Source organism: Apteryx mantelli, chromosome 4 (genome assembly GCF_036417845.1).
Source record: "Apteryx mantelli isolate bAptMan1 chromosome 4, bAptMan1.hap1, whole genome shotgun sequence".
Classification (NCBI taxonomy): domain Eukaryota; kingdom Metazoa; phylum Chordata; class Aves; order Apterygiformes; family Apterygidae; genus Apteryx; species Apteryx mantelli.
Window position 1 is genome coordinate 44,914,501 of NC_089981.1, and position 27,839 is coordinate 44,942,339.

The 27,839-nt window shown below is 45.5% G+C and overlaps 4 protein-coding genes across 8 annotated transcripts; 1 reads left to right on the plus strand and 3 right to left on the minus strand.

The window, feature by feature from the left end:
- Positions 1-1,050: 1,050 nt before the first annotated feature.
- On the minus strand, positions 1,051-5,608 carry FAM180B (family with sequence similarity 180 member B). The gene is made up of 3 exons (XM_013959358.2): positions 5,208-5,608; positions 2,961-3,040; positions 1,051-2,297 (listed from the first exon to the last, which is right to left on the minus strand). Exons 1-3 carry the CDS (start codon positions 5,272-5,274, stop codon positions 1,854-1,856), a joined length of 591 nt encoding a protein of 196 aa, XP_013814812.1. The 5' UTR covers positions 5,275-5,608; the 3' UTR covers positions 1,051-1,853.
- Positions 5,609-11,397: 5,789 nt separating this feature from the next.
- NDUFS3 (NADH:ubiquinone oxidoreductase core subunit S3) lies at positions 11,398-16,786 on the minus strand. The gene is made up of 7 exons (XM_067296335.1): positions 16,712-16,786; positions 16,495-16,566; positions 15,484-15,581; positions 15,078-15,227; positions 13,431-13,556; positions 12,900-13,019; positions 11,398-11,643 (listed from the first exon to the last, which is right to left on the minus strand). The coding sequence occupies exons 1-7, from the start codon at positions 16,761-16,763 to the stop codon at positions 11,476-11,478; spliced, it is 786 nt and encodes a 261-aa protein (XP_067152436.1). The 5' UTR covers positions 16,764-16,786; the 3' UTR covers positions 11,398-11,475.
- A 103-nt stretch (positions 16,787-16,889) lies between these two features.
- On the plus strand, positions 16,890-24,854 carry KBTBD4 (kelch repeat and BTB domain containing 4). Of its 3 annotated transcripts, none has more exons than XM_067296332.1 (4): positions 16,890-17,009; positions 19,264-19,884; positions 22,479-22,585; positions 23,173-24,854. In XM_067296332.1, exons 1-4 carry the CDS (start codon positions 16,991-16,993, stop codon positions 24,031-24,033), a joined length of 1,608 nt encoding a protein of 535 aa, XP_067152433.1. In that variant the 5' UTR covers positions 16,890-16,990; the 3' UTR covers positions 24,034-24,854. The 3 variants fall into 3 exon arrangements, with proteins under 3 accessions (XP_067152433.1, XP_067152434.1, XP_067152435.1); XM_067296333.1 differs by having other exon boundaries at positions 16,890-16,920; XM_067296334.1 differs by lacking the exon at positions 16,890-17,009 and adding an exon at positions 17,207-17,356.
- Positions 24,855-25,003: 149 nt separating this feature from the next.
- Positions 25,004-27,720, minus strand: PTPMT1 (protein tyrosine phosphatase mitochondrial 1). 3 transcript variants are annotated; one of them, XM_067296337.1, is made up of 4 exons: positions 27,518-27,720; positions 27,368-27,448; positions 26,553-26,744; positions 25,004-25,264 (listed from the first exon to the last, which is right to left on the minus strand). In XM_067296337.1, the coding sequence occupies exons 1-4, from the start codon at positions 27,686-27,688 to the stop codon at positions 25,124-25,126; spliced, it is 585 nt and encodes a 194-aa protein (XP_067152438.1). In that variant the 5' UTR covers positions 27,689-27,720; the 3' UTR covers positions 25,004-25,123. The 3 variants fall into 3 exon arrangements, with proteins under 3 accessions (XP_067152438.1, XP_067152439.1, XP_067152440.1); XM_067296338.1 differs by having other exon boundaries at positions 25,176-25,724; XM_067296339.1 differs by lacking the exon at positions 25,004-25,264 and adding an exon at positions 25,731-25,817.
- Positions 27,721-27,839: the final 119 nt, after the last annotated feature.

The following is a 27,839-nucleotide window of genomic DNA, read 5'->3' on the forward strand; positions in this document are numbered from 1 at the left end:
TGTAGCTGTGTGATCAGTGCACTGGTCTGTTTGAGCTGGGCTCGATGCTCAGCTGAGCCATGGTTTGTCTCCCAAACATAACTGCAAAAGTACCCCAGCTTAAATGTGCATGAAGCTTTGTGATAGCACTTGAGTTTAATTTATAATCATCTGCTCAATAAACAACAAAGCCCCTAAAATGACCCTAATGAAATCCTGAATTCAAAGCAGTACATTTGTCTTTGAATCACCAAGCCAAAGCCTCACCTTTATCCAGACATTCACATAGCTCAGACTTTATATTCTCTAGCAAGACAATATTTTCATGAACTGGTGCCATCCCAACCCAGCCTTTTAGTCAAGTTCTCTTCTCAAGCTGAACTTGGTTGCAGTCACTCCCTACCTCCATCACCCCTGCATATCCTAGACATTAAAGACTGAGGACATATTCAGGTAAAGTGTGAAGGGTCTTAATTGAAGGTGTACCAAAAAAAGCATAAAACTGGAAGACCACTGAAGTGTTACCCTAGCTGTCTTGAAGTTAGAATTTAAATAAAACACTAATCTTAATCCCTACATCCTTTGGAAAAAATATGCCTTACAAACTGTATAAATCCATCTTCTCCTGTTACAGTCCTAATTGACCTCTAAAACCATTCTCTGTGACACCTTGCTTCCAGGCTTCTCATTCCTGTTTCCCTGTTTCTCCTCTCCATCTGTTGGGTAACAATGACATGGAGAAAACTAAACTAGGTCAAAAGGTAGCAGTTCCCACTTTGAATGTGATACAGTTCTCTTTTGTTGAGCCTGGAAAATTAAAAGTATATTGACACAAAGGGTATTATCTCTCTCACCTAAGTGCAGGGACTGCATGTTCAAATTTAATGTACCTATAATGGCAGCACGAAACCCAATAGAAATAAACAAAAAATCAAAACTCTCCTGGGTAGTTAATTACATTCACTTAATTTTGCACTACAGTGTGTAAGACAGAGAAATGTAAATGCTCTCTTTCTACAAAAAAATTACATTCCTGTTTTTGAGGATAGAGATTGTGTATTTATTATACTGGGCTTGTAAAGTGCCATAGCTGTACAAAAAGACTTCACAGAAGAGGTAAAATCTGCAGTTGCAATAACTAGGTCATGATCCTTAGGAATTTAAATGAGATATAAGGAAGTGTATTCCAAACTTATAACTGATACAAAGCAGTATATATATGTAAATGTGATATATGTATACCAGAAAGCTTCACAGAATACATACATTTGGTGGGGGTGGGGGGAGTTGTTTTTTTTTGTTGTTAAGGAAAATGAACACACAATATGGTAAATTACTGTAGACACATAAAATGTGATGCCACATGAACAGAAATCTGAAATTAAATACATCACCTTTACGGTGAAACACAACAGCGTCTACTCAGTTGGTTCCTGGAGAGAAGAAAAAAATGCTGCATTCAGCTGAAACCATGGAATGAATATAAGGAGGCAAAACTGAATAATCGAGGATGAATTCAACTGGTATGCCAGTGTCAACACCCTGGAAAAAACAATGCCAGGACATCCCCCTATTAAGCATCAGGGATCGAGCTGGGTAACACTTCTAAAGAACCGGGCCCCCTCAGCACAGCCCACTTCAGCAGCACAGATGAAAGGGTGAAATACACTTTGCAGCTTTGTCCTATTTCATTTAAAAATGAAAGCCTATGGATAAATCCCCAGAAGGTTGGCAGCACAGTGCAGAAAGCCGTACCAAGAAGGGGTGCTGCACTTGCACAGTGTCCCGCATCATGTGGAATGGTTGCCAGCACTGAAAACAACTGAGCTTGCAGCTGAACTCACATGTGTCCTTTGCTAGGGCAGTTTCTCTTACTAAGTGGCTCTCTTGGTCCTGGCCAGGTTGGAATGATAGAATTGCTTTAGCGATGCTAAATGTAGCGGCTTCTCCTTCCAAGGCCAGGAAGCCAAGAGGAGGGTGGAATTTGCAGGGCAAAACCCCTTGCAGAGATCGCGAAAGATTTCATCAACTAGCTGTGAGAAAAGACTGATCCAGAGATTTTTATCCAGACCCTGAATGGAGCGAATCTGATAGGCACAGTAAACACTGGTGAAAAGGAGATGGTCAAACTCCGTTACAGGTAAAGGGGTATCAGTCAGTGAATAATATTTCAGTTGCTGCTCAATCTCTGTCGGTGTTTTGGGAACTTCATTCTCTAAAATCCAGAGGAACCGCCGTGCTGGGCGCAGGGAGGCCAGCTCTTCATCCCGCAGCTGGACCATCGTGTTGGCCTCAATCTCCAGCCCTGCCCAGAGCATCTGGAAGAGAAGAGCAGCTCGCTAACGGGAAGGCCAGCACAAAGCTTCACAGAGACGGGAGGCCACCCGCAACTCTGACAAACCTTGGGTTGGACTGAGAGAGGGACGCTCTCGACTTGCTGCCCAGGACCCTCCTCATCCTACCCGAGCCCGTCCCTGCCAGTTCCAAACCCCTTCTGCCCTGCATCTCGCCTTCCCTTTGGGCAGGTCCTGGGGGGGCGGCAGGCAGCCCAGCGAGGCGGCCAGAGGCACGACAGGCGGCAAAGCGGCCCGGCGGGCAGCCCCAAGCTCCTGGCAGCCTCACCGCCGCCGGCAGGGTGCGGGGCACGGGGCAGTGCGGCCGGGGGCACCGCAGGTCTGCGGCCCTTCCCGGGATCAGCCCCCTCCGAGGGGGGAGCGGCGCCCGGGCGGCAGGGCAGCAGCAGCGGGTGCCTGGCGGGGGTGTCACCTTGGCGCTCAGGGACCCTCCCAGCAAGGCCTGCGGGGACAGAGCCTCGCTGGGCTGCACCCCTGCTTCGGCAGGGCGAGTGCAGATGTGATTAGATAATCGCTGCGGTGCTTTCCAGGCCCCGGCAGCGATGCAAACACGCGGCGCATGGGAGTTCCTCTGCGCCGGCTGGGCGGGAGCGGCAGGCGGGAGCGGTGCCTCGGCCCGCAGGCGACCTCTAACAGCACGGCGGCGTCCTCCGGCCTGCGATGAACTACGTTTGCCCCGGCACCATCCTCGCTGTAAAGATGCTCATCTGGAAAACATTAGACAGAGTTTGGGAGTGCACGAGCTCAGCCCTTGTTTATTATTGTTATTCACTTGTCAGTCACGTCCTCAACATTTTTGAGCTGCCGCTCATAGTTTGCCAAATATGGCAGATGCTGACCACGAGATTTTTGATGAACAAAACAGGATCTGTAAGAGAAGCAGAAGGGTTAATGGGGGCAAGTGTAAGTGTGGGGGATGCTGAGCCTGCCCGCTTACAGAGCTAAAGCGTATGGGAGCGAAGGCACCTGCTTTGCTAGACAGCGAGGAAGCCCCTCATGCTGAGGGCTGGTTAGAGTAGGATCTTCGACTGGTGTTTTTCGTTGCTTTCTAGTTTTTCTAGGAGAAGGTAATGCTGCCCTGGGTGCCTGGAAGCTATGAGAACTTTTGGTGGTTTTATTATTTGATGCTTATCCTGGTTTTATACCTGTTCCCTAAGCATCTGCAACTGGCCACTGACAGAGACAGTAGTAGGCTAATGAAAATCGGTTCAGATCCAGTACGGCTGCTCTTATGTCCTGCTAATTCCTTTCTGGGCTGCCTGACACCACTTAAACTGGGGAAAAATTGTTACTGGGTCAGAGGAATGGGAGTTTATTAATATGAGTCATATTAATCATAAGAATTCTTCAGTTTTCATTTACTAATTCTTCTAAAACTTCTACTCTAACTTTGTGCATTTATTTTGCCTTTATATATAATTTCTTTCTCAGTTTAAAGAAAAAAAAGCAGTGTCAGTCCAGGACCCTGAGAGGGAGGCTGTAACCCCTCCCTTTTCGGTGTTATCAGTGTAGTCATGTAACCAAGACCCTCTTCTACCTGTTAGAGGCTCATCCTTCAGGCCAGGAGAGATGAAACAGAGGCCCATAGGCAGCCAGTCTGAATCACAGACTGGCTCTGGGCATAAGGACTGATGCAGCAGAAAGGAGAAGGCTGGCAAGAAATAGTAAGCTCTCTGACACATTTTTTTTTTTACATTTTTGTATTTATAAAGGCTTTTTCTAATATAAGAAAGGGAGAAAAAATATGTATTCGAGAGTTAATGTCAGGAGGTGCTTATAGAAAAAATAAGGTTTAATTGTGTATGTGTGTGGTGACTACTACCAATCCACTTCCAACTTTCCATTCTCGATTAAAGCTTTTCAGGGAGATGTGCAAGCTGCCTGAAGGAGTGCACTGCTCTCCCCTCTGACTAAGGAGGTTTGTTTCTCTGCACAGCTGCAGGCTCCCTGATCTAAGCCAGCTGCATTTTCTGGAGTGTGAGCTGGGATACTAGCTGCTGTTTCCTCCTGTGCTGTGGATGTGCTATTCAGGCTTATAGCTCAGGTAAAAATATTACTTCCTCCGAAACTTCTGGGCTTCTCTCTCAGTTAACTGATCCACATTTCACCCTCCTGTAGCTAAGTTCACAGATACCGCTACTGAAAGACATCTAATTGGATGCAAAGTCAATGAATTTGTTGAAAGCCACCAAACTGCTCTTATTAAAACTTACTGAAATTGTCTCATAAATATATGCAGTCTTAGACTTTTTTAAAGAAAGTAATGCAAAAATAAAACAAGACATAACAAATAATGTTTTAAAATAATAACATAAATGTCCTTTGGACATGGGAGGATGATTCCTTACTTTTTTTACCATTCAACAGGTTTTTTTCGAAAATCATCTAGAAAATTCACAAACATTATTGCAGAGGCAGACTTTTTCAGCAAAGACCCGAGAAAACTCTCCCCCTGCCAACAAAAGTAGCACAGGTCTTCATCTTGCAAGTGGGCATAAGCGTCTCCCGCACTGAACACCTGGGCACACCGTAGGAGGTAGTGCAGCTAGTAATCGTTTGTGACTGAAGGGTAAGACATTAGCACAGACTGTAAAGGGAAGTAAGACATTCAGGGAACAAGTAAGCAGCATGTACTCGGAGTAAGGCATCCTCAAAACTCTATGGAGATAAATTCCTTATTTCTTTTCCTCATTAAGAGCAGAACCCAGCTGGGACTCCAGTTAATATGCTCTCAAACCCAGAGCTGCCTATGTCAGCACAGCTTGCTGATGCATCTGACTGTATTTGAAGAAGCAAGCAAAATGTAGCACCACTGGAATTGCACAAGCATTTGCCTAGCCAAGAAGCCACATCACTAACAGATGTCCTTCCTACCTGTCAGCCTCTGGAATCCAGCAAGTGCATACAGGATCAGCCAGGCTTTGAGCTGCACATGGGCCATGGTAGCTGTGCCCGGCAGTGGTTCACACTCGCTCTGCAGATAATGTGTGAAGTGCGAGCTGTTTGCTGTGCTCTCTTTCCTTGCTTCTTCTGATCCCAGCAGCCTCTGTTGGAACAGATCCACCTTTCTCTATTTCTGGTTCCAGCCCTGGGAAGGGCTTGCAATTGAACTTGCTGTCCCCGAAGAATATTTTCCATAATATTTTGGAAACTTGAAGACTTAGTTGTGAAGTTTTTGGCAGAATTGTTCAAGCTCTTCTTCCACAGGATAATTTTTTCACTGCAATATATTAAAGAAAGTTATTAGTTGCAAGAAATTTCACTGAACACTTTAACGCCTCTGAAGAGTGGGTGGACCTCCCAGTTCCTTCCCCCTCTACACAGTGTCTCCATCCCATCTCCCTGACACTTCTACTCAGCTCCTTGACTTCATTTTCAGTTTTCCCTTTTACTGAGTTTGAAAACCTGAAAGCAGTCCTGAAATGACACAAAAGGATAAGGCTGGCAGTCTGTGTGGATTCATCGTGGGGCAGCAGCAGCCAAAATGTACAAGCAGGCAGATGTCATTTGTTCAGTTCGGTAACAAACCTCCTGGAGAGAGAACTTAATATAATGACCTAGCAAACAGCAAGGATCAGAGCCAGTCAGGCTTTAGCACCTTATCATCCTCTGCTGGGACAAGACTTCTGGGTCACAGTGAGCATGGTCTGCCATAGGTGTTGTGAATTATATAGACAAAACTTCATATTACTCCTTTCACAGCAGGTATCTGTCCTAGCATACAGCTGTAATCTGCAATGGAAAACGGAAGCAGCAGAAATCTACATCTCTGTGTATGTGTTTAAAATTGCAAATCAGAGACCCAAACAAGGTAACAAAGTAAAAAGTCTAAACAAACAAAATAATATCTACTAATGCAAAGAAATAATGATCAAACTGATGATCTACACATCTTTGCATTTTTATTAGTGCCTAGTCCCCACTCAAGCTGTTCTGTATTTCTACTGTGTACGGCACAGTATTGTCATGGGCTCACCAACAGGTTCTTGGCTGCTAGGGTTATACAAATAAGTAGTTATACCATCTCTGTCAGGTTAAAGCTGTCCTTTAGGGAAAGAAGTCTGTCTTCTGATTAAAAAGACATGTGGTGGAGCTGAGACACTCACCTTTCTCAGCAGGTTAGAGGATGCAAGTTTGCAGCGACTACTGTCACTAGATATTTTATTGAGGGTAGGGATGATGTACCAGTTAGTAAGTTGTCAATGATGTGCAAAGTAACAAATCTTCTAAAGCTTCCAGGTAGCTATACCTGGCAATATGTGGACTAACACCAGCCGTGAAGAACAGCAGCTCATAGGAAAGAGATGCAGATATTTATCAAGGGGGTGGGGGGGAGATTGGATTTTGAGGCCCTCAAAATCTGGAGACAACCCTGTCCTCAGTTTGGATTGAAACAAGAGCTGTGTTTCTGTCATAGCCTTGGCTAGCTTAAAGTGAAGCTACCTTCTGTCAGCTTTGATTATTTTCTGCTACTTCTGCTTTAGTTACATTCCCTTCTTCAAGATGAGATATCTTTTATTGAACTGTGAATAATATGCTACTCAAGAGGCAGACTCTGATGACCCGTCTGTGTAGTGAGATTGATGTGCCTTCTGTTTTGTGCCAGAGTCCCCTGACAATCCACGGTGTACACATGACCCTGTCTAGAAGTCACATTGCAAAAAGCCTGCATCTGATGGGGGCCATGACACAGCCTCTCTTTAGAATGCATCTTCGGGGTTTTGTAGCACGTGCCAAAGGAGGAGACTAGGATTTTGGCCAACATCTGCAAGGACCACATTTGACTTTATTAACAAGAATATTTCCGAGGAACAGCATGCAACTAACATATCGAAAGGAAGATACCTGTGCTGGTGAGGGAGAAGAGAGGAGGCACACAAATTGTGCTTAGGTGACTGATGCAGCAGCAGTCAGAAGACGAACATTAGTGACAGATGTTGCCTTGAGCTGGGGGAATTTTGCAGAATTGCTGCATCTCTCACTATCCCACACAGAAAGGTGATTGGAGAGTGTTCATAAATGTACCCTAAGCCTTACTTGTTTGTAAAGCAGCAGTAATTATTTGGGAGTTGTGCACAGAAACAAGTCTGGGTTTCTGACAGCTGCACATTGTCCCTGCATGTGCAATGTTAGGTGGTGCACCTGCTCCTCCTAAGGGATTTTTGTCTTTACCAGGTATTCACAGCTGAGTGTGCACAATCCTGCCCCCTCCACACACCCTCTGGTCATACCGTCTGTTGTAGAAGCAGTTTCAAAGTGATGTCACATCAGACAATGTTTCTGCAGGGGCACCTTAACCAGCTGAGTCATTTCCACTATGAGTTCTTGAAGTAGGAAGATGGGAAAGGAGAACAAGATCTGCAGAATCAAAATCTGCAAGAGCTTTTTGAATGTTGATCCAAACTTTTTTCCAGGTAGCTGAAGCTTTGCCCAGGACAGGAGAGAGTGCAACAGAGCGAGGAAACATCAGAGGAAGAGACTAGTGAGGTATCAGCCACCTTAATACTATGTTGCTGGGGTCATAAGTGGCAGCATCTGCTGGGAAGAATGTAGGGACAATGTGTGAAGGTGTTTGAGTCCTCTGGTTCTTACATTATAGACCTCATAACTCATGTCTGCTTTTTGGCTTATTTAGTGCCCCTGTTCATCATTATTTTGTTTGTACAGACTTTTTACTTCTTTACCCTGTTTGGATCTCTGTGATTTTCAATTTTAAACACATACATAGAGGTGACTGTACAGTTGAAGTTACACATTCTCTCGACACTGTAGATTGCTGCTGCTTCCTTTTTCCATTGCAGATTACAGCTGCATGCTAGGACAGGCATCCTGCCACAGGTACCCACACAGGTTGTGCTTAGAAACATATATGGTCTAGGGCAGTGCTTGTAAAACTGGAGAAACCCCTTGATTCACATGTCTGACCCAGAACTTTGGAGCTCACAGTCCCCAGCCTGGGCCTATCTAGCAGATGCTGAGGGGAGGAGGATGAGGGGGAGAGGGAGGTTAAAAAGAGGGGAAGAAGTAGATATATTTGTCACAGGGAAGGGGCGGTTTGAGTCACAAGAGGCAAAGAAGAAAGAAGTGCTTGAGGGAAGTAGGAGGGAAGCACTGTCTGTAACTAGGCAGGGCCTCCACCATGATGCTGATATTTTACAGGTATGGGGCTGTTGGCCCTTAAGCAAATGGCTTCCTTGTCTTTTTCTTTCAGTCTGTGAGCCAGATCCACTGCTTGAAGCAGTAACAGGCTGCGCGGCAGTGACAGAGGGGACCCTGTCCCATTGCACCTGTACACAGAGGCCTCCCCATAGGCCTCACACAACTTGGAGAGGATGTAATGGGATGCAGTGGTACACATCATACTGAGCACACTGGCGCCTAGCCTGTCCTTCAGCAGTGCCATAATCTCTACTCTGCAGGAGTTCGAGGTCCATCTGAAATCCTCATCTGGATTTTGACTGTAGATTGTAAGGGCCTGTGCAGACAGAGTAGCCCCAACGCTGGTGGCTGCTCTAACACTGTCAATAGCCACATCCTCTGGGAGAGGAACCTGCTGGCCCAGCTGCAGGGATAAATGCCAGAGTTCTGGAAAACTCCAGCAAAACACACTCAGCTGGGGTAGCTCAACATGCTGTCTGTGAATCATTATGTAAGGTGTACTAGACCCTGCAGTATCAGGAAATGTCTCTTCCAAATAATGTAGCTGTGAGTCAGCTACAGCAGGTACGTATCTCATTCATTGTCCTCCTACATTTGGGGAATCCAACCCAGGCTCATGGAGGCTGACAGTGTGGGCCAGGCAGGGATGGAGGATTTGGAAGACAACTTTGTGCTTTGACTGAGCTGACAACAGCCTTGGCTGGCATGAAGCGAGTGCCCACCAACCGCTAGGAACCCAGAGGGGGCAGGCACTGTAGGCAAGGACAACTCTTGGGGCACAGAAGCAGGGGCTCTGGAGGTAGTGTGCCAACACTGGCAATACTTTGCAAAGTTGTTTGGCCCCTAGTCTCCTGGGAGAATGTCTGGGTGAGTAAATTATGCTCTTTGTAAACTCCCAGACTTCTCTAATGACAAGAGATTGGGGTCCATTAGCAATTATTCTGCATATAAAAGACCTGCTGGATCCAATGCCTGTCCCACAGGGCTGACTACTCACACTTGAGTACCCACCATTCTTTAGCAAACCTTGCACTTTGTTTAACTTGACATGGCATTGTGTCTAACATTTCTCTCTGTCATGTCAATCAAATTCACCCTCTGCACACATATTATGTTTAAATGGCAGTTTTCCTTCTGTTCCAGCTACCATCAGTCTTCTGGCTTATCACAGTGAGAAATACATATTTTTATGATATGCAGACCATGAATCTTGGCATAGTGCCTCAAGCAACCTGGGATGGGGGAGGGAGAACGTAGGGGGAGAATGTGCTTTATAAAGCATTTTCACAGTAACAGAAATGATGCCAGGAACTTTTCTCTCTTGAGCAAGAGGCATTGGCATGCAGGAAGAACCAGTGCACCAGAAAACAGAACCAGCTGTGGAACGTGTAGGAATGACTAAAAGTACATTTCCTACTTAATCAGCTCAACTGATGGAGCAGGCAGACCTGAAGTGGAGCTAGGAATTGTATAAAATCTAAAACTTCTGTTAATTTCCGTGTTCCCTTCTCCTTCCCATAAAGAGCTATAACTTTTAAGGAGAGTGGCAAATGCTATTGGTTTTAAGTGGAAAATGTTGCTCTGAGTAACATATCAAGTATTGCCAGCCACAGCAATCTGAAACAAATTAAGGGGGAAAAAAATATTTAGCAGGTCCAGGCTTACAAGGCTAGGGTGGAAACAAACAAACATAAAAGTTGATTCTTACCATACAGTTCAGCTCTGGGATTTTGTTCCTGCAAACAAATCACATTCTAGTCAAACTGGTTAACTGCCCTTTTTCTTTTTTCGTCCTTTATTTGAATTTCTTATTGTCCTATCCCTTCCTTCATCCCAAACCTCTAACCTCCCCCAACCCCTTTTTTTAATTAATCATCTTTTAATTTAAAAAGCCATAAGTGGTGCTGTGATGATTTAGAGGATCTCTACAAACAGTTGGTGAACTATTTTATGAAGTCTCATATATGATAATTTTCACACCTTAATGAAGGCAGTCAGCTTTCTGACACACAGCTGCATCATGCATTTTCTGGACTAGAGACAAGGTGACATTATTAACTGATGACTGCTATCATGTAATCTTGTTCAAACAGGTGATGGGTCAACTGAAACTACAATATTTCTCCACCTTTTTTGGAGAGTTGAGATTTTCCACAAGAACAAAGATAATGCTATTATATCATAGAACTCAAAAGATTTGGAATAGCGACAAAAAGACTTTAAATCCTTAGAGGGAGGGGAGATGTTTCTGACTGCAGGAAAAAGTATGATCAGAAGAGGCTGGAGAAAGTAAAGATCACTAGATTCTGAAAAAAACGCCAGTGTGAAGGAGTGGCATGCGAGAGGTTACCTGCAGCTCCTCCTTGTGCCAGCAGAACAGACGCTGACCTAATTCCCAACGAAACAATGCAGACATTGCCACAGTTGTTTTGGTCTGCATCCACCTACTTGTGCTGTCCTAATAGCAGCTGTATTAGAACCATTTACAAAAGCTCTGCCTGTTTGCTACATTATTACGGTCTTCCCAGCACCGTCTTCCCAGCACCCGTCTCAGAGCTGAGATACTGCTGTCCATCCACTTAAGCTCCACAGCTGTTTCAGCACAGGCTCCTAGAGTTTGCACTGGTGAGAGCTCACGTTATGATTTACGTCTGCAGGAACAGCTAGAAGCAGTGTATCTAAAGTATCCTAACCACAGGAAATGCCTGGACTCTTTTCAATTTGCAAGCCAAAAAGACACAAATCCAGTGTCTTGTGACTCAAAGCAGGAGATAAACATCTACCAATTGGACTGTCAGGATTGTAAATTGCCACTCCTCATCCTGTGCTCTTCAGCTAGTTCAAAACAACATGATTTATGCAACCATGACAAGCAAGAAAGTCATATCAACATGACAGGCAAGAATGTCATATCAACTTTTATTATTATAAATACTATGGTAGAACAGAAAGGATAGTACCACACATATTCTCCCTTCTGCTACTACTTTGCATCTTCTTTCTTGGCTCCTGCTTCTATTTTCAGGGTTTCTGGAGCTGCACGATAGGCAGGAAATGTCTCCCAAGGACTATTCAGATCAAACTTCCGAAATTCCTGAGACAGCTCCACAGGTTCTGCCACCACCCGTTTCACCTCATCATCATACCGCACCTGTAACAGTGCAAAGGACACAGGCCAGTTGTTATCATACAGTCCCCAGCCTGAGCAGCTCTACCATTAGCTGTACCCAGTTATGACATGCTCCCAGACCACCCTCCAGAACAGGCTCTCCCAGTTCTTGTGCCATACATTGGCCACAAGTCTCTGCCACAGTTTCAATCCTCCCCATTATTGGAAAAAAAAACCCAAACCCTCCAGATGCCACCATGGCCTCTGAACGCTCCAGGAAAACCTTCATCTTTGTTACCACATATCCCAGGCGTCCTGGCTAACCACCCTGAGGTAGGAGTGCCCAGGTTACAGTTCATATGCAGTCCACCGGGAATAACATGTTCAGTTTGTCATATGACCAAGTTCTCTTGAGCCACTGAAAACCTGTGGCCCATCCCTGTGGCACACCTGGGTACCACTCTCATGAATCTTTACCTCCGCAGTTTCTTTGGTTTCAGTTTGTGTTCTTTACGTAAAGCTCAGAACATGGGGCAAAAAGAAGACCTGAGTGAAGTGTAGGTTAGTACCAAACACTTCTGACAGGTTTGATTTGTCCTCATTGTGCCAGTCCAGATCGCCAAACCACATCTCAGGAGATGCTGCATGATCCTCACTCACAGCATTCCCTGCTATTTCTGTTCTCTTAAAACCCTCTGCTGCCCCGCAGCACCTCACTTTCTCCTGAGACTCAACTCAGTCTTAGAACTGCACCATATATGAGTGCTTCTGCAAGGTTGTCATTTGGACTGGGCAGAGACCAAACACACTTATTGCACTCGTGATTAACATACAGAGGTAAAAATTTGATAGACAGCAAAAGTCAGTGCAACTCAAGAGTTTTATAATCTAGGCACTGGCCTACAAACACTCCACAATGTGGAGTTACAGCTGCATAAAGATCAGCTCAGTCCTTTAAGCCTCTGGGAATCTCCAGCTTTTCAAAGGAAAGCTTAATCTTCCAGATGAGACACTAAAAGCAGAAGAGTTTTCTCTGCATGACAATTCCCTTATGCTTGTATACAGCAGATGAAATTTGCTCAATGTCTCCGGCCTTAGGCTCCCTTGTTATGGATGATACTTTGTGAGGACTTCAAAATTTCCAGGCTAGAGGTACACACAACTCCTCTGGAAGGCAGACACATGAAATATCCTTAGGGCCTTTCAGACCAAGGATTATAAAGCAATCGCATCTCTGTATTAGAACTCAGAGAACAGTATCAGAGATTTGTAATTTTAGACATCAGCATGTCTCCTACCTCCACATAACCAGAGAGTGGAAAGTCCTTCCGGAAAGGGTGGCCCTCAAACCCATAATCTGTGAGAATTCGCCTTAGGTCAGGATGGTTGGCAAAGAAAACACCATACATGTCCCAAACCTAAATGAAAGGGAGCCAAATAAGTTGAATTAGATAATATATCTCTATCTTAATCTTCCTAGCAGCTCTATGCTTCCCCACCTCATCCAGAGAGGCCAATCCAATCAAGAAAACAAAGGGGTCCTCTAGCACAGTGCTGGAAGTAAGGCTCTTCTTATTTAGAAAGAAGACCCCTTTGTGTATTATGCCAGAAAAATTTCAGTTGCATGCCCGGCTTTGTGCAACTCCTGTGCAACTGATTCAGGAAATCTTTCAAAAGATTATCTAAAACTTTTCTTCTCCTATTCCCAAAGGCAGCCAGTGAAACACTTCTCCCTCTCTTCCTCAGTGCCCCAGGAATCCGTTTAATCAGGAAAACTGCCTCTCTCCACTGGGATCCCACTTCCAAGAACTAAGCGCACTGGAACTCACCTCTCTTTCATACCAGTTTGCTGCCTTGTGCACAGACACTGCCGAATCAATAGGTGTCAGCTCATCAGTATATGTCTTCACACGGATCCGACTGTTGAACCGCAAAGACAGGAGATTGTAAACAATCTGAAGCAAAACAAAACAAAACAAAAAGATTGGTCTTGTACAGACTTTACAGATCTCTTCACAGTATAGTACTGGCTGAGCAGAGATACATGTAGACTATTTCAAACAACTTTTTTTCAGCAAAATCACATGAGTACTTCAGAGTTGGGTGCTAAAAGACGCCCCATAACCGAGGCTCCAGTAGCTTATCTCAGTTTTTCCCTTAGAAGTGTAATAAAAAGGATGAGAGATTTAGAAAACACGACTTAAAGAAGAGCTCAAAAAAACAGGGATACTTATCTTAAAAAAAAATAATACTGAAGAGATCCATCACAAACAAAATAGCTATCAGTTACTCTCAGCATACAGTGGGAGAAAGATAAGAGGAAATCCACTCAATTTTCAGCAATGAAGTTGGATAGCAGGGAAAATTTCAACCATTCTGGTGATAAAATACTGATAAAATCTGCTTAAGAGGATTATTAAAACCTCCAGTGGGGAAAAAACATACTACAAGCAGACTAAAAAAAAAAAACATTTGTAAGGTATCACATAGTGTGTTTGACTGCCTTTATGCAGGTAGCTGGAAAAGGTGAATTCATCACACTATTTCTATTACTCTACTATCCTGATTTATGAGAGAAAAATTCTAAATTCAGAAATCTTCAGCTTCTTCAGAGACTGGAGGCCTCTGAGCTAAGAAACTCTCTATTCACCTCTGAGGTATTTTAGCCTAACACAAGTTATGTTATTAATGTAACAGCTAATAACTGTTAGCTGTTATTAGCAAAGCAAAGAGCCATATTTGAAAACAACAGACGTCCTCCGATTAGGTAATTCAGGTAAGGTAAACCTGCCATCCCTTACTTTGTTTTCTGAGCAGCAGTTGCCATTAATTTATCATCACAAGATAGACCAAGAAGAAGAAATAAATCAGCTACTTTTCATCATCCTTGCTACTTGTTGGGAACTAAAAATCTACCATCATGCTGCTCAGATTTTCTCTCGTCTGAAAGATGGTCTGCCCAAACTGGACAAGGAAAGGACATCTCTTCAGCCTAAACCATAACCAAACTCCTACAGCACATGAGTCCTATGTATCTTCTGCTGGTTTACATCTTTTTTTTTTAAGAAAAGGAAAATTGTTAAGGAGAAGATTGGTAGAATTTAAAGAAAAATACGTCTGGTTCTGTCAATGACAGCTGACAGGCATAACTGGAAGAAAGAATAGTACTAATTCACACCCATCCAGAAAAAAAGTGTTTAAAAATTTTGGTAAAAAAAGAAACTTGCAGTAAAACACAAAGGGAAAGCCAGACTAGGAATGCATTTAACTGAGTGCGTCAGTGCAGTGTCAGTTACAGTAGTGCAGTATCCATTACAGTAGTGTTTCCACGATCAACAGGTTAAACAAAACCCAGCATTTCAGAGTGGATTTGCTGACTGTCAGAAAGCAAAGAATGTAGTCAGAGCTGCAACAGCATCCAAAGTCATCAGCACTTGCGAGAGTTTCGGAGTCCTGTACCTACAAACAATTCTTACCTCAAAGCGATACTGCCGAGATGGGACATCAACAGCAGTCAAGTCAGCCAGTGATTTGAACTGAGCATTGGTGTGATCTCGAAGGAAGGTCAGAACTGGAATGATCCCATCTGGATGAATCAAAAGCTCCAACTCATTGAAACAGGTCACCTAAAGAAAACAGTGGAAAGAAAATTAGTATGGACACTAACAGGATTGAACCCTGCGCTGAATCCAGCAGGACACGTCAGCAAGGAGAGTATATGGCACAGCAGACATATACATGACATCAAGTAAAGAGGCTCAATAATAGTGGTAACTTCTATCTAATTCTGACAATCTGTGTTCCCCAAAACAACTTCTCACATCTAACAAAAAAACAGTGCATTTGTCCCCTTCCAAGAATGATTCCATGGACAGCACCTACCTGCACTTGCTGGATATACTTGGGCAGAATCTCAGCCACGTACTCCCCAAAAGCACATAGTTGCTTCTGTTCTATTTCATTTTTTGGTCTGACAGTAGCTAAAGAGAACAACAAAGTTCCCAAAGTTATAACAGGGTAAGCTACAGAAAGAAGAGTAGCCACTCCCATCCCTAATTACTAAAAACAAACAAACAAAAACCTTCAACCAGTCTAGCAGTCTCTCAGTAGCTCTGGCATAGCTGGGCAGCTTCGGGTTCAGAAAATCTACAAAGGTCAGCTCACATATGGGATATCTCAAACTAAACACAATGTATATAGATAGTGGAATATATAGTAGACTATAATAGAGATTAGACTATATCAACATATGTGGTAAACAGTACAACATGGAAATAGAGACCTTCATAAGGACAGCAAGTCTACATCAGAGCTAAGCCACATGGTCACAAACTATTTTCCCTCTGGAAAAAAAAGGAAAAAAAAAAGAACCTTTTTTTGTGCATTGCATATACAGCAGGAAGGAACAGTCCAACAAGATGAAAGGAGAAAAAATAGCAGAAAGAAAGAGAAAGAGAGAGAGAGAGATAATGTAACAACCTGAATTTAGATAATGCTTGTGATATTCAGGCTGATCTAGGAAAAAGCTGTTTTTGTAGACAGAATAGTCATGTTTTCATGCGATCTGCCAGCATCTAAGAAACTCCCTCATATCCAAAACACCTTAGGGTTGCATTTGATGAGTTCTTTTTTAAAACGACTGCAAAATCATCAGGCAAGACTCATGACAAGAAGAGGTTATGCAGTTGTTACCCAGGAACAACGCTGAATAGAACAAGCAGGCAGTAGGATGAGGGAGGATGGGGACGAGAGCACAGAGCGAGCACGGCTAACGGCTGTCAGCGAAACCCCACTTCTGCTCGGAGCTCAGGTTAACGAGCGCGACGCATTCGCCGTTTTCGGATACCCTCCCTGAAGGACGGCACCGCGCACAGATGCGGCCCGGCTACTTACGGCGCGTCTCGGCCGCGGAGCCCCCCGCCGCGCGGGCCTGCACTGCCGCCGCCGCCGCGGGGCCTACGCCAGCTGCGGAGAGAAGGGGACACGGCTGGGGCGGCCGCCCGCGCCCGGGACGCCGCCGCGGGGCAGGCGCCGCGGGAAGGCCGAGCCCCGCCGCCGCCAGGGCCAAGGAGGCGGCCCCCGGCAGCCCCCCCCCCCGGCCCGGCCTCACCTCGCAGCGCGGCCCGCGCCAGCCCCCGCGCCGCCGCCGTCGCCGCCAACATGCCGCCGGGGCCCGGGCGCGCAAGGGCACGGACCGGAAGCGGAAGGCGCCTCCGCCGCGGAGCTTCCGCCGCGAGGCGGAGGTGCGCGCGGAACTACGCGGGGCGCTTCCGGGTCGGTGGCCGGAAGCGGCGAGTGCCTGGCGGCGCCTGGCGCAGGGTGAGGGGCGCGGGGAGCCGCTCGGGCACCCCGGGGCGGCGGCGGCGGCGGGAGGCTCCGGGGCGGCGGCATGAAGGGAGGCGCCGCAGGTGGGTGCCGTGGGCCCGAGGGGCGGCCGGGCCGGGCCGGGCCGGGGAGGCCCGGGCGGGCTGGGGGCGCGGCGGGGCGGCCGCTGGGCGCGGGGGGGGCACTCTGTGAGCCCGGCCCGGCCCGGCCCGGGGGTGAGGGGGCTGCGGGGCCGCGGTGAATCCGGCCGCCGAGGGGCGGGGCCGCGGCCAAGCCGGGTAACGACGTTTGCAAAATGTCTTCGCTGCGAGGGGTTGAGGAGGCGGGAGCCCAAAGGAGCCCAGGTGAAAGCTCTGCTCCGGAGACCAGCTCGCCTTCGGGCGTTTTTAGGTTTTGTGCATCTCTTCGTAGTTCTCATGTGGCCTTAATGGTAATCTTTGATTTCCCATGAATTAGGTTTCCTTCCGCCCCCCCCCCCCCGCCCAAGGTATAAAGTTGCTGTCAGTTCTGTATTTCACTTCTTTGATGCCACTCGCTGTCATGGCATCTGCGAACCTCTCAGGAGAAAACAAAGAACTAGGTGTGCCAGGTATTAGCTATGTCATTACATAATATCGGGCATACTGCAGTTCACCTTCTCTAGCACAAGGAACGTGTGGAGTGTAAATTTTTGTTTCTTGGGACATTTTTAATGTTCCTGTGCTTCTCTTTTCTTATAGTGGAGAAATCACGGATGAAAAGAAGGACTTCTTGTTTACAAAGAGGGACATGAGATTTACAGTAGTCTTTAGCTGCTGTTGGCATTTTTTTCATAGCTTGGCTTCAGTCCCTTGGAAATTGTGCAGGGCTCCCTGGGCAGATGGTTCTCCTGCACAGTCTTGTTAGTTCATCCTTATCCTGGTTCTTGGGCAGTTGCTTAGGTGTTCTGCGCTGTGGCTTTTGGGTACCTTGAATATAAGGATCAGGAGCGGAAACTGAAGTGGGAGCTGATGCGGATGACAGGCTTGTGCTTGCAAAACTGTGTTTCACTGGAAAAATAGTACTGATATACTCTGCATTGATTGCAATTTCTCGGTCTCTTACAGCTTAATGTGTAGATATTTTACAATAATTCTAGTCTGGCTGAAAAGTAACAATAAGGGATATAATTGAGGCAGGCCATCATCAGGGATGGGAAAGAGCTGACAGCCAGTTAGAGATGTAGAAACTACCTCCTGTGAACAGAATTTTAGTAAAAAATTTAGGAGCCCTCCTGTACCGAGTAGACCAATGGTAAGAAAGTGCTCTCTTGACAAAATAAAGCAGAAGTATAAAGTGGAAGAGTAACTGTAAATCTCTAGGGGGAAAATCCTGTCTCTGGGTGATGTTGTATAGAAATCATGTTCAGTATTAATTGAAGCAATTTGTGCTATCAGTCGCCATGGCTAATGGTTGAGGTTAAAAATAAGTTTTAATGTGAATGCAAGTAGGCATCTATTTGCTTCTAATGCTGTCAAGATCCATGTTAAAAGCTCTTTTGTACAGCAGTTCTTCTTTGGGTCATAAGCCTCCTTCTCTATCGACAAACTGTTAGGAGCTCTGCAAATAATCTCTGTTCCCTACTAAGAGGTGTTATCTTGCCAGTTGAGTTCTCCTTGCCACTTGGGAAACAGTGGCTAACAACATCTAGCGTGTTGTTTTGCATATTGAAGATGTCTGGCACATTAGCAAACTGAATATGACCATCAGTTACTTGGCAGGCTTTTCGTTTGGTTAGTTTGAAGGACTGGTCATTTTGTCTGGCAGACTTTTTACGCCTCTTTTTTGGTAAAAACAAACTCACCTGATTTGATACCACTGCACAAATTCATGATGCTGTTTTTGAATGATAATTGACTCCTACTGATGATATGAACTGCTGCCTCTGCTCTTTGTTAGTACAGTGCTGTAATCCTTCTTTCTTCTACTTAGCGCAGCTGTACTACTGTGGCATTCTCTTGGCTTTGCCAGTTTCCTAGTGTGGTTGCTGGATTTTCCACCTGAATAACTGTTGCTGCATTTCTTTGTGTCAGTGAAACGAGTGGTGAGAAGATATGTATGTCTTCTAATTCTGTCAGGATGTGATGCTGACTGTACTGGAAGTTTGGTATATCTTATAATCTTAATCGTGCCAACTTCTCATTTGTTTTAGCTGTTTGAGGTTTTGAAGCTCAAGCAGAAGTTTCTGGCAGTGCTATTTATATTCAATCTAAAATATGCTGGCCTCTTACCAATATCCTTGATTTTTCCCTGTACCCTGGACTACTGCATAATCTTGTTAGTGGAGGGAGAAATCTTATAACTGTTGTGATTTTACAGATTGCTGGAGGTCTGATCTGTGCAGCACCATGGACTCATCAGAAGAGACTGGAGGCTCATCCACAGAAGAGAACTACTTTGTGAACTACACCTTCACTGATCGCTCCCACTCAGGCCGTGTAGCTCAGGGCATTATGAAATTGTGCTTGGAGGATGAGCTGTTTGCTGATGTTACAATATCAGTGGAAGGCAAAGAATTCCAGCTGCACCGTTTGGTCCTCTCGGCTCAGAGCTGCTTCTTTCGTTCCATGTTCACTTCCAACTTAAAGGAGGCCCACAACCGGGTGATTGAGCTGCAGGATGTTAGCGAGAGTGTCTTTCAGCTCCTTGTGGACTACATTTACCATGGGACTGTAAAGCTGAGGGCAGAGGAGCTGCAGGAAACCTATGAAGTGGCAGACATGTACCAGTTGACTGCCCTTTTTGAAGAATGCTCCCGTTTTCTGGCCCGAACGGTGCAGGTTAGGAACTGTCTGCAGGTCATGTGGTTGGCAGATCAACACAGTGACATGGAGCTCTACACAGCTGCCAAACACTGTGCCAAGTCACATTTGTCTCAGCTTCAAGACACAGAGGAGTTTCTACACCTACCTCTCCGCCTATTGACAGATATCCTTACAGGTAAGGAGTTTTTGAGACTAGCTAGAATGTGAATGTGGAAGGAGACTTGAGACTGCAGTGAGAGAGTGTGGCAGGGACTGAATAACCAAGACAGATGGAAAGATACAAGCTTTCAAATCACTGTCTGTTCAGAGACTTAGCTAAGCAAAGCAAAACACTGAGCATAATTTCATCAGAGAAAACTGTTAACCATCCCTGGTCATAAAGCGATTAAGCTATAAAGCAGAGTTCTAGGAAGAAAAGATTTGAAAGGGACATAGAGGATGCCGGTAATTCCCAGCAGTTCCTGAGGCAACAGGTAAGCAGCATGCGATCTTGCGTGTTTCTGTGAGAACAAGGAATCCATGATTACAGATTTCTTAAACACAGTTTATTAATCTTCAACAATTTGTTGACTTTTTGTTTGCATTAAAAGTGAAAAGAAGAAGCCTCATCAAAAAATTAATGAAAGTCTTTTTTTTTATTCTTAATCATTTAACATAGTAATGCAACAACTCAACAAGCTGTATTTCTGGACTTCTGTTAGTGTTATTACCAATTGTATCTAATCATTAGGATTATTTAGGCTAGGCACTCAGCTGACTCAACTAGAAGTATTGTAAAATCTTAAGTAATACAGTAATTACCCTTCTTGTAAAGGTAATAGCCTTCTACAGGAATGGTTGCAATGAGTCAGTGTTGTGAAGGACCTGTCAACCCATCAACAGCTTAGTCCAATTTCCACCAATCCCTACAGATTCTGTGCTGCCCTAGTAGCCTACAGCCAGGGCTTTAAAACCTGTCCATGATGCTGCAGTACAGTTCCATTTTTGTGGGTTTATGTATCATTCCTAGAGAAAGCAAGAGTATAGAAGAAGCCTATACATTCAGATATGCTGGATTTGGGAGCCCAGAGCAGTCTCCTTTGTTGTTATAATTAAAAAATAACAAAACCAAAAACTTCTGTAAACGGGTAAATCACTACACTTTGTGTCACATATGGTTTATTTGCCGTTATACCAGTAAATCTACCATGACTGGCTTTTGGGGAATATTGGCAAATCTGTCCTTGAGACTTAAAATAGCCTTTAAAGTTGATGCTATGTCAGTCTTTACAGATATTGCAGTGTCGTATTTGCTTTGCATCTAAAGAAAGTCACAGTCAAAAACCTATTGAGAGTATGTACTGATACCTCAAAAAAAACCATGATAAAACTAGAGGAATTTTGATAACAGTTCCTAGTTTTGTAAACCTAAAAAATTCGAAGTTGTGTCTTCATTAAAAAAAAAGATCCTAAAATGACAGTTGAAAATAAAGCTATAGTGGCCAGTCGCCCTTAACTCTTCCCATTGGTGATGCTATGCAATAACCATTGTTTTAAGATGATAACCTTTAGTGTATGCAGTCTTAAATTAAACTAATCGCTTAAGAAATTTTTTTTCCATGCATCATCTATTTCCTTATTTAGGTATGGAATAGAATCATTTTTTCTCTTGCAGTTCCTGTATGTTGATTTAGTTAATGGATAATTAAAGAGAGGAAGCTATTAGTAGCAAGGATTAAAATAAATTTCATGAAGATACTTATTTATAAAGCTTACCTTTTGTTGTGATCTAGGACCGATTTCAAAATCAAAGCTTTTCTATTTGCCCACTTTGGCCTGGCTACTATATCCAGTGAACAGTTTACAGAAATCCCTTTTACTAATAAGCAAGCTCAAAATACTGCCTTTCTTCCCCCTTCTTCCTGTATAGAGAAAAATGTTGGAATTTGGCTGATGACTTCCGCATCATTGAGCTTGGACCTTTTTGAGAGAGCAGATTACAAAATCGGAGAACCTTCATAGGGAAGTCTCTGAATGAATACAGGTGTAAATGCTAATGTTATGGCAGCTAGCTGGCTTTTAGACTAGAAACAAATATCTAAAAACTTTTGGTAATATACTGATGATGATGCAATAGCTTATGGCATAACCAAAACTTCCAGTTATGTCTGGAAGCAAACGGAAATCTGATGCACTCTGTTAACTGTAGAATGCTTCCTATTATCATGCTGCTATGGAAAGCTACAGTAGCTCACCACAGTACATGAGATTTCCAAATGCTGACAGGATAGCAGCAAGAGCAAATATTCAGCCTTGAGGGTCAACTGTCTGAAACAGTGCATGGGGAAGAAAAATTTTTGCAAATCACCTATGCTAGATTAACTTGCAGAAGCAGTTAGTGATCCAAGAAATGCAGCTGTTGCAATTCTCAAATAAGAGAATCTTTTCGCTTAAATGAGAGAGTATTTTTCATCCTCTCAAAGCATATAAAGTCTCTTTCCTGCCCTCTTTCTCTCTGACATAGGTTCCTTTGTTGAAATTCATCCAAAATATTTAAAATCTGGCAGCTCTGTCTTCTGATATTTAACCAGGCAAATTTGATGTAGATACCTGGCTGAGCAGTGCTGATCATGTCTGCCAAAATCTATAAACCCCTGTCTCTTTTCTTCCACTCTAAAGGTAGGGTTTGTGGCTGGATGGCGAGGAGTTGGAGAAATGGAGGGTCATGGGTGCGTATATCTTTGATTTTTGTGTAGATCTGATAAATTCCTTTCTGTCCCTGAACCACAGATGGCGTCCCATGTTCTCAGAATCCAACGGTTGCCATAGAAACCTGGATCAACTTCAACAAGGAAGAGCGAGCAGGCTTTTCGGAGACGCTGCGGTCGAGTCTGAAGGTATTAAAAGGCCTTCTGTTCTGGGGTTGGTGTACTACTTCTGGTTTTGCACTTCCCCAGGAAAGGGTCTTCTACTCACAGGTGTGACTTGAAAGGTGCAAAACATGAATTGCCATTGCAATTCATGGTGCTTGGGTGAGGAATACTTTGTCATAAATAGAAACCCCACCGACAGCTTCTTCAACTTCACGCTGCTATTGCCAGCAATTAGGGCCATGCCATAAGTAGTTCATTTCACCAGACACCCAGTTACTGAAGAGCCCATTCAGAAATCTTACAGTTTGGCATTCCCCTCATAATAGCTCTACTTGCTCAGTGATGTGACCAGCCTTTAATTAAACTGCAGACAGTAGGATTCAAATGAACAATGTTGCTCACTGCTAGATCAGAGATGAGGGGTGGCTTGAAAAGGCTTTGAGACTCTGAATCCTGAGTGCTCTAGGATGGCAGGTGTTGGGAGCAGGTCACACACCACCGGCTCCTGGGTGGGTCCTAAAACACTGAAAGATTCAGTCTTAGACAGGAGTGATGTTTGTGTAAACATGCCTGAGTTCTGCTGAAGCTGACACACTCCTCCTTTCTCTCAGGTGATTGGAGAAAATGTTCACATCTACCTGATTGGGAAGGAGTCATCGCGTACGCATTCGCTAGCTGTCTCTCTGCATTGTGCCGATGATGACTCCATAAGTGTGAGTGGCCAGAACAGCCTGTGTCACCAGATCACTGCAGCCTGCAAGCATGGTAGCGACCTATACGTTGTCGGTGGCTCCATTCCACGACGCATGTGGAAATGCAACAACGCAACTATAGACTGGGAATGGTGTGCCCCTCTGCCCCGTGACCGGCTCCAACATACCCTTGTCTCCGTGCCAAGCAAGGATGCTATATATTCACTGGGGGGGAAAACTCTGCAGGACACTCTCTCTAATGCTGTCATATATTACAGAGTACGAGACAATGTATGGACAGAGACCAGCCAGTTGGAAGTGGCCGTATCTGGGGCTGCAGGTGTAAACCTTAACGGTGTCATTTACCTGCTGGGAGGGGAAGAGAACGACTTGGACTTCTTCACCAAGCCCTCTCGGCTTATTCAGTGTTATGATACCAACACAGAGAAATGCCACGTGAAGCCATACGTACTGCCTTTTGCGGGCCGCATGCATGCTGCTGTACACAAAGATGTGGTGTTCATTGTAGCTGAGGGGGATTCACTGCTATGCTACAATCCCTTACTGGATAGCTTCACCCGACTATGCTTGCCAGATGCCTGGAGCTCAGTACCATCCCTCTGGAAAATCGCCAGCTGCAATGGCAGCATCTATGTCTTTCGAGACCGCTATAAAAAGGGTGATGCAAATACTTTTAAACTTAACCCAGCCACCTCTGTTGTAACAGTCACAAGTGGCATCAAAGTGCTGCTCACTAACCTGCAGTTTGTCCTGGCCTAGGAGGGAAAAACAGGCCCAGTGGTAGAAAGGGCAGCAAAGATGTTCTGCAGTGCACCTCAGAGGCACCCAGCATCCTCAGCACCAGTTCCAATTACTACAAGCTCACAACATCCAGTAAACAGCCCATCCTCTATACCCGTGCAGAGGAAGTACCAGCCGTCTGGCTGTGGGCCTATTCTCTTACATAGCACTATTAAATTTGAACTGCTACATCTTAGGTTTCAGGTGGACTAAACACTACTACTGTGATCCCTTGATAATAAGCTGCTTGTGTTTGAGGCCAAAACTCCAGCAAGTGGCTTTTTTAGCCTGGAACCATCCACCAATAACAAATCCTATAGCATATGGACAACCTCCTTCTTGGCCCAGACTGCTAGTTTTAACTGTCCAGGAGACTGCATTGCTGCCGTTGCCAGTCATGGAGAGTAGATGTGCTGTGTCTGTCCTCCAGGGAAGTCCCCATTTAAACATTCCTGTGTCCCTGTAGCAGCAGGAGGGACTGGCAGAAATATTTACAGTGGACAGATTCCAGAGCTGAGCCCAAACCTTGAGTGGGTTGTGTGCTTCAGCACTTCTCCTAGAGGAGCGGTAACAAACTGGGAACCTGCTTTCCGCTGTACTGTCACCTAGCATAAAGAGGGAGATGATTCTTAAGAGCATTGGCTTTCTTGTCTGTACAGGGAATCCCAACTTGTAATCATAACGTAGTGTTGGTGAAAGATGGAATTAAGTCCACTTCCTCCTACCCCTCTCTGGTACTGTAACCCTTTGGGTGAGAAAGTGAATAAAGTCTCTGCTGAGACACGGTTTTCTTTTCCTTTGCTGCAAATACTACAGAGCATTATGTGGATGGCAGTTTGGCTCTGCACTGATGTTGTGTGTGGGAGAAAACTATGGGGCTTTAAAAGAACTAAGAGCCTAGCCATAAGGAGAGAAGCATTAATGAAACAGCCCAAGCTCCCCTTCAAAGTAGTGTATTGTAAAAACTTCTTTATTGATTGTCGAGAAATACAACACTTGAGCCTTCATTAGTTCATTAAGATCCAAGTTTTTTTGAAAAGGAGCTGAGACACTGAGATTTTTATGGTTCTTACTGACACTTTTCAATTGTCCCAGCAATGATGTTCCTGTGAAACGCCTCCAGGACCTTGACCTGTTTGTGCCGAATGAGGATGTGGGGACGGATCTTGGCAATAGCCTCTATGGCTTCCTGAGGGCTCCAGTGATGCAGCTGAAAAGGCAGAAACACTGCATGTGAAAATCTGTTCTATCCTTGTACAGGTTAATGGAGCCTTCAGGGAGGCTACAGACAACGTAAGAGTTCAGATAGAAAACTTGCTCCTTTTGTCCCTCTCAATTAATTCCTCTTCCTCTCAGAGGGGCCTGAAAGTCAATGCAAGTTCATGAAGTGAGTCCCTCAGTTAAAGAAAAACATTTGATGTCTGTGACCTCCATTTTCTCTCTCTCATGCTTCTGTGATGTAAGTAGTTTCTGTCCTAGTCCCACCAGACTGGAGGAAAAGGGCTTGTTTCTTTTCTTTTCTTTTTTTTTTTTAAGTCTCTATTAGTACTCCCCTTGCTCCAGCACTTTTGTGCATTACTACGGAAAGATTTTCCAGGAAGTGTTTAAGAACTCCAACAGAAGGATCCACGGTGGGATTTTGTTTTCAGAGCTAGCTTACACAGTTGGATCTGCAGAGGAACTCAGAAAACCAAAGTTACTTCTCATGATCCCGAATTATGTTTTTAGAGGTGCTCACCACTTCGGGTAAATAGGGAAAAAGTCTGAACAAAAGAAAAAAGGAAATTTAGCTGCTCAGTTAGTAAATTTACCCTCATGTGAGTGACTTGTTATTCCCAACTCAATCTGTTCCTCCCTAAAAAGGATTATGAACAGCAGAGTCATTCAAAACCTGATCAGAACATGCTGTATTAGTGGCCCAGTAAACTGAACAGCTTCTTGAAGTCTGACTAATCTGCCAGAACCAGCAACAGATACTATGAGACTGCATGTTTCAAAGCTTCCTGTCAACAGCAATTTCTGTCCCATAACATCAAACCTCTTTGCCAGTGTCTGTGCTAGTAACTGAGCTGTCAGAGGCAGACTGTGCATAAGAATGAAAAGACTACTTACAGTGGTGGCTCCTTTGCAACTTCACTATCTCACTGCCAGGAAGCATTAACTGGTCAGTAACGTAAGGGCAAATGAACAAAGTGTGCAAAGATAAGCTACATTATCAAAGGAAGCTCAGACTGCTGTTCAGCAAATACAAGTGTCACTTGTTCCTTTACCTTGTATTTGCCATCTTTTACAAGACAGCAACATACATGTGGGGCCTAGCTACCTACCTCTCTTCAAATGGGTCTCCAGTCCAAACTCAGTAAAATCATGGACTATTTATGCAATTGTACGCGCTTAGGTTTCTTGAACAGAATCAAGTTGTAGAGGGCCATCTCTGAACACTTTATTTGCCCAGAGTGTATGAACATAAACCCCACTTAGTACAGAACCTTTCTTACTTGAATTAAATATGCTGCCACCATGGTGGCACTGCGGGAGCGTCCTGCCTTGCAGTGCACATAAACACTGTTACCACATTCTCGGTGTTTCAGTATGAATTCAACACCCTTGTGGAGGTTTTGCAAGGTGGGAACTCCAGTTAGATCCACGGTGCTGAGACGCAGTTGCTGTACTCCCATTGCCTCCCATTCCTGAAATAAGCATGGTAGATTCAATTAGCCAACAGTTGTGGGGGTTTTTTTCCTAGAAAGAAAAACCTGACCCCTGTGAAAACATTTGGGAAATATAGCAAAGTTGTAAGCAGATTTTGCAATGTTAATCCTTTAAATCACATACAACACAGAAAGCTTTAGTGCTGGTTATCAGAAAGGAGAAAAAGAGAACTGAAGGAAAGCTGATAAGATGTGGTTCAGCTAAAGGAAAGGAGGCGAGATGGGTTCTCAGCCTGAAAAAAAAAAATCTCATATTTTCACAGCAACACATGTACAATTAACGCTCCCCTTATCGCCGCCATTGTAGCCCTAATCTTATTCTTGCATCCTCACCTTTTACCGTTTTGTCCCAGTTTTAAAACTTGGCCTAAGCCTGAGGAGGCCAAGTCCCTATTTACTGTTAGCAGCCCCAGTACTTGCTGCCGGGATCCCGGTGGGGAGCAGCTTGCCTGCACGCCGCAGCGCCCGATCCTCACCTACCCCGGGAGGAGCCGGGAGCCGGCGGCGGCGGGGGCAGAGCCGGGCCGGGCGGCGGGCGCGGCCCCCCCCGCGGCCCCGGGCCAGTCGCTAGGCGCCGGCGCGGCGGGCCGGGCCAGGCTCACCTGAGCGGAGCAGCAGAGGAAGCGGGTCTCGTACTCCTCGTTGAGGGTGAGCACGGCGCGCACCTTCTCCTCCGCCACCAGCTGCGGGCACAAGCACCGTCAGCGCTGCGGCGCGGCCCGTCGCGGCCCGGCCGCCGCGCCCCGCCTTACCCTGCGGCTGCGCCCCCGCAGCGGCAGCGCCCCCAGCAGCACGGCGCCGTCAATGCGGTGGAACCAGGGCCGGTGGGAGCCGGGCAGCCGCGCCCGCACCGCCGTGTACAGCAGCGTCGGGTAGAAGAGCAGCCGCGCCGCGCCGCCGCGCAGCGCCGCCGCCGCCCCCATCGCAGGCCGCACCGCGCCGCGCCGCGAGGGGCGGGCAGCGCCGCGGGCGAGCGCACCGCGCGGGAGGGGCCGCGGGAAGCGCGCGGGCGCGGGGGGCGGGGCCGCCCCGGAGCAGCGCGGCGGCGGCGGCCGGGCGCGGGCGGCGAGGGAG